This window comes from Salvelinus alpinus, chromosome 8 (assembly GCF_045679555.1).
Source record: "Salvelinus alpinus chromosome 8, SLU_Salpinus.1, whole genome shotgun sequence".
NCBI lineage: Eukaryota > Metazoa > Chordata > Actinopteri > Salmoniformes > Salmonidae > Salvelinus > Salvelinus alpinus.
The window spans coordinates 19740121-19745578 of record NC_092093.1 but is presented as its reverse complement, the minus strand read 5'-3'; the positions used below and the strand labels follow the sequence as shown (position 1 = coordinate 19745578).

Here is a 5458-nt window from a genome sequence, read left to right as displayed (position 1 = left end):
CGATAATTGTGGAGGCGTGTTTAAAAAGAAACTTTTCCCACCCCTCACCTCTCTTGCTCTCTGGCAATGGCGGCTACACTGGAGGCAATACAGCCACTAGCATAACGGGCTGCAGAAGGAGAACTCGGAGCATGCTATAACCCATATTCATCAATACGAAAATGTTGTTTATGGATGTTGATTGAGAAGAATGTCCACTCAGTGATGGTTTTATAGTTTGTTGCCTGCTGGGAAAGCCCAACTGAACTGTTGAAAATCCCTGCATTTGCAGTTAAAACATATATATTTTTAAATGTCACGCTGTTGGCTTAATGATAATAAGATTCTTCTTCTTCCTCTTATATTCGCATATTATTACCATTATTATTATTATTGTTATTATATTAGGCCTATATCTCATATTATTATTAGCCTATTATTATTGTTGTTATTATTATTATGCAGCCTGTATCAGTTTGGGAAAGTGAGTGAGGTTGGGGGAGGTTGTCTGGCAGTCAGCTGGCTTAATAAATACAATGCCAGTCTTTGTTTTATTTTCGTGACGCAGAAAATTAATCAGCCCGAATGCGGAGCGCTCGGAGTCGCGGCTAGCGTCCTGTAATCAGGGCAGCGCGTGCCGTACGGATTATCTCGTTAATTTTTTTTTTTTAAACTTTGGGAAAAAAACTTGTGGGCAATAATAATTAATTCTCGGACAGGGTAATTATTATTGAACGGATGTGGAGCAACCGGTAGATGGGTCTGGGTGAAAAAAAGTGACAGATTGAGGCCGGTGGCCGTTACATATAAAAACGTATGAAGTCTCCTATTGGGATACGTGCACGAGAGGAGGAGGGAACTCGCAGTTGCAACTTCGATTCTACAGGTAGGAGCAGATTGGTTCCAATAGGACCATGGGCTAGAACGAATCATTCCAACTATCAACTTGAAAGTAACAACTTATGATTTGCTAAATGTAGGCTATTTGATTGGCAAAACGTTTTGTAAGCGTATCCTTTCATAAATAAACAGACATGCATCCTTAGATATTATTACATTGTAATACACTACACCCTGCGATCCTGTGTTTGCGTTTTTGTATTTGTAGTTTTTTATAGGCCAAAGTTTAAATGTAATTTCAATGTAGGTCTCTTGGAAATGTACAATAAAAGTGTGCTAGATCAATATGACGCTAGAAAATATTGTTCGCCGTTTGGGGCCAAAATATATAGGCCTAGGCTATATTATTAGGCAGATAGTCTAATAATTACTACCCAAATAATGTTTGTTTCCTCACCATTCAAGTGGATAGTGGGAAAATACATTGTTTCCTTTCTGGGCGATTGATGGCTAGATTGTTGGTTCTTACAAACAAATGTACATAAGGATTATTGAGGATTTATTAGACCTAACAGTGTAGGCTACATTTAATATCAAACACGATGTTGTTGAATTTATGAAGGTAACATTTTCATTTAGTGTAGAATATTGATTTATTATAGGAAAGAACTCTCTTTAAAAAAGAGACTTTCCACCGAATGAGAGAAATGTGATCGGTTCTTAATTGCGGAGCAAGTGCTTGTTTGCTTTGTTTAAAATAACGTGTTTTTTGCTAATCAACACTTTTCGATAGTCTCACCACCTAAATCTAATTACCGGGAGCTATTAATTAGGTAGAAATCGCCCAGGGAGTGTCAATAATGTCGGCTCGAATTACAATTATGGAACAGTTTCCCCAAGTTTCTCGTCATTTTGCTAAATTGCCGTTCACATTTAAATGTAGAAGGGATTTCGCCCTTTCAGCAGACACATTCTATAGATAGAATGTAGGATGCTGTGGTAGTTTAATTGCCTGAATATGTAGAGCGCTGGGTTTACAGTATTGTCTCTTTTTTTTGTCGCCAACGGCTCTTTTGTCATCAGCATTATTTATCTGGTCAACAGTGGGCTTTGTCTTTGCAAATGGCCCCCAATCATGCCGTCTATACTGGGGACAATTAGCTGATGCTAACCTGTGGGTACTATGCTAATAGTGCGCCTTGCCTTGTTGGGGTCCAATGTGTGTGCGCATTTTAACGACAATGTTTTTGTTCTCGAAGAAGGCGTGCTGAAATGATGGGATGTTTTTGGTGCTGGTGGGATGTGGTGGTGATGGTGGTGGTGTGTGTGTGTGTGAGAGGGGTGGGGGTAGTAGGTGGCGCAAACGTTTGTAAGACAGACAGAGGATCCTCAGTCCACAAGGACAGCTGGGGGTCTCCGATCTGCTTTAAGAGCGCTGGCGGTGCAGGACGACGCTCATTTTTTAAATTCACCTCGCTGCGTAAAGAGCGCGTAACGCCTCCAACGAATAACCAAGGACTTATCATTTAACCAAACCCACACTCTCTCTCTTTCCTGTTGTGTTCTGTTCAGGTTTCGGTAGAAGAATAGAGAAGAATCCAACACTTGAGGACTAAACTAAAAAGGGTACTTTTCAACGCCTTTTTGTTTTCAAAATTCTCTGCAACTTTGCCCTTCGATCGGAGGCTAGAATGATGTCTTATCTGAAGCAGCCGCAGTACACAGTCAACGGCCTGAGTTTGTCTGCCTCCGGAATGGACCTGCTCCATCCGTCTATCGGCTATCCAGGTGAGGGCATGGAAGACATTTCTTACACAAATAACCATGAAATAATGGAATCACCTCAAATGGCTTAGGCCTATTGCATAGATTTGATTTGTTTATTGTCGAGTCTATTTCTTACGAAATTATGATTAAATGAACTGATAACGATAAGATAAAAACAAGTTAAAAATATATACTAATGTAGACTTGGAATTATAATTTATTCGAAAGTTGTGTTTTCGATATAATTTGCCATTGGCTTTATAAACATTCTCATCTTGCTTAAGTCTGTAGTGAATTATCTAAACTACGAGGGGATAATGTTGTACATTAAACGCTACAATATTCTTCTGGTCCTCGTGGGGTGAACTACATGTCAATTATTAATGATCCTAAACTAACAAGAATCATGTCTTGGAAACGTTAGGAAAAAGAGATCTGAGCAAAGAAAAATATTCCCTGTAAAACGATTTATCCATCTAAACATAGCCTAACTGCTCATGATCAAAATTGCAACGTTAGGCCTATTGGATAGGCTACAGTTGACAAGCCACATTGATTAGCCCATGTAGGATAAAACAATGTTTTTCTCCTAAAGCAATAACCTGTTTGTATTTGTAAAGTAGGCTACTTAATGTTGACTTAACGAACAGACCTTTTCTCATACAGGCGCCCCTCGTAAACAGAGGCGCGAGAGGACGACCTTTACGCGCGCCCAGCTGGACATTCTGGAGAACTTGTTCGCCAAGACCCGCTACCCAGACATCTTTATGCGCGAGGAGGTGGCCCTGAAGATCAATTTACCTGAGTCTCGTGTTCAGGTGAGTCCCTAGGCTTTTGAGTAAACACACGCGATCATCCGGGTTCTGAGTCAAGGCCACTTACGCAGCTCGTTAATTTGGATTTGAGAAGTCAAGCACCCAGACGCCACTTCAGAGCGTGTCTTCTCCACTCTGATAATTGGAGTGTTCACCCCCCAGTGTATAGTCCTACGAGCCTCTTCTTTTGCATCCACTATGGCAGACTCTATTGAAATTAAACATGAATAAAACGCTACAACACATTTTTTTGCGTTCATGGGGTGATAAATAAACTGTCTGAGCATCCTCTCCATTTTATTACTACAATTCAACACATAAATTCTTCTTCCAGGTATGGTTTAAAAACCGAAGGGCAAAGTGTCGCCAGCAGGCACAACAGTCCCAGAGCGGCGCGCAGAGCAAGACCAAACCCGTCAAAAAGAGAAGTTCCCCAATGAGAGAAGCCAGCTCCGAGAGCGGTGCCAGCGGACAGTTCACACCGCCTCCCAGCACCTCAAATCCGCTCGTAAGCAGCAGTACTGCCCCGGTGTCCATCTGGAGCCCGGCCTCCATCTCCCCGCTGTCTGACCCACTCTCTACCTCCGCCTCCTCTTGTATGCAACGGTCCTACCCGATGACCTACACCCAGGCGTCCGGATACAGCCAAGGCTACACCGGATCCTCATCGTATTTCAGCGGGATGGACTGCGGATCTTACTTGGCGCCTATGCACCACCAGCTCTCCGCGGCGGGCTCCACCATGAGCCCCATGGGCAGCAACGGGGTCTCCAGCCACCTGAGCCCGCCTTCGTCCCTCTCCACGCCAGGGTATGGGGCAGCGGGACTGAGCTTCAGTGGTCCCACAGACTGCCTGGATTACAAGGACCAGGCCGCGGCCTGGAAACTCAACTTCAACACGGACTGTTTGGATTACAAAGACCAGTCCTCGTGGAAATTTCAGGTGTTGTGAGAAGAATGAGTGAGTGACATTATATTTTCACAATGTGGTGAAATAAACGTCAGTCAATCCGGTGGGCCAGATAGGTTGGCAGGGAATGAGTCGGCGAAAGGCATCGTTTTCCAATGGCTGGTCCTGGGCATCAAACTATTACCCCGAACAGCAGCAGTGAGAGGAGAGGAGCTGCCGCTTCGTCTCTCTGACAGCGTAACAACTGCTGAGTTAACTTATTGAAAATTCAGTGAACTCTCTTTAACTTTGATCAAGGACATGGAACAAAAGTGTTGCCCAAGAAGAAAATGATCAAGAGAAGCTGCAACCCTTGGCTAAGCGCGTGGAATGGGTCAGCTTTCCATAAGCTTCTTACGACTCCCCGATCCTCTCCTCTTGGTTGGCAAACTAAAGGGGCCCTTTGATCAAAGCATTGTGTGCGTGTGTGCGTGCGTGTGCGCGCCTGTGAGGCGAACCTGGATGCACTATTTAATTTATGAAAAATGTTTATAAGACACTAGTTCCAACAGACAATCAACCAGTATGCGTGTGCTCATAAATGTCCCCTAAGTGTTTTGGCATTTTCTATTTGTGTTAGCTTTTTGAGACTGTGATTCCTTGTACCCGTATGCAATTCCGAGTTTCGCATCTGCGATCACCCAGCTGTGAATTGAATAGTTTTTTAAATGTTTAATTAAGTATGATAAATTATTACGATGAAATATTAGTTGAAATAGGGAGTTTTCAAACAGTGTGAGTGGCCGAGTCAATGAGCAGCAAAGTTGCCTGAAACATCAGTGTCCGTCAATGACCAAATACAGCTCAATGTTGTTATGCCAAACTGCTATGAAAAGGCTAAACACAAAAATAAAGAACGTTTGAACTGATTCCCCATTGTCGCCTGTTTAACTTCTTAAAACGATGTTTTTTTCTTTCTAGTTATTCATCAATAGCCTTGATATTGTAATTTTGTTCTGTCAACACATCTGCGTTTTAGAGGAAATAATACATATTACATAAAACATGATGAATAGGCCTATTACTCAACAACAATGATATTTGAATTCAAACCAAGGTGCACACATACGCATACGCATAAGCATACACGCACACACACACACATACT

The 5458-nt window shown here is 42.5% G+C and overlaps 1 protein-coding gene across 1 annotated transcript; it reads left to right on the top strand.

The window, feature by feature from the left end:
- The first annotated feature begins 738 nt into the window (after positions 1-738).
- On the top strand, positions 739-5219 carry LOC139582671 (homeobox protein OTX2-like). The gene is made up of 4 exons (XM_071412874.1): positions 739-865; positions 2392-2607; positions 3253-3404; positions 3736-5219. The coding sequence occupies exons 2-4, from the start codon at positions 2511-2513 to the stop codon at positions 4351-4353; spliced, it is 867 nt and encodes a 288-aa protein (XP_071268975.1). The 5' UTR covers positions 739-865; positions 2392-2510; the 3' UTR covers positions 4354-5219.
- Positions 5220-5458: the final 239 nt, after the last annotated feature.

Excerpts from the sequence above, each read along its gene's own strand:
- LOC139582671 (XM_071412874.1), top strand. The coding sequence starts at position 2,511 with ATGATGTCTTATCTGAAGCAGCCGCAGTACACAGTCAACGGCCTGAGT. Across the intron at positions 2,608-3,252 it reads TCCGTCTATCGGCTATCCAG|GCGCCCCTCGTAAACAGAGG; the intron begins GTGAGGGCATGG and ends TTTCTCATACAG. Across the intron at positions 3,405-3,735 it reads TACCTGAGTCTCGTGTTCAG|GTATGGTTTAAAAACCGAAG; the intron begins GTGAGTCCCTAG and ends TTCTTCTTCCAG.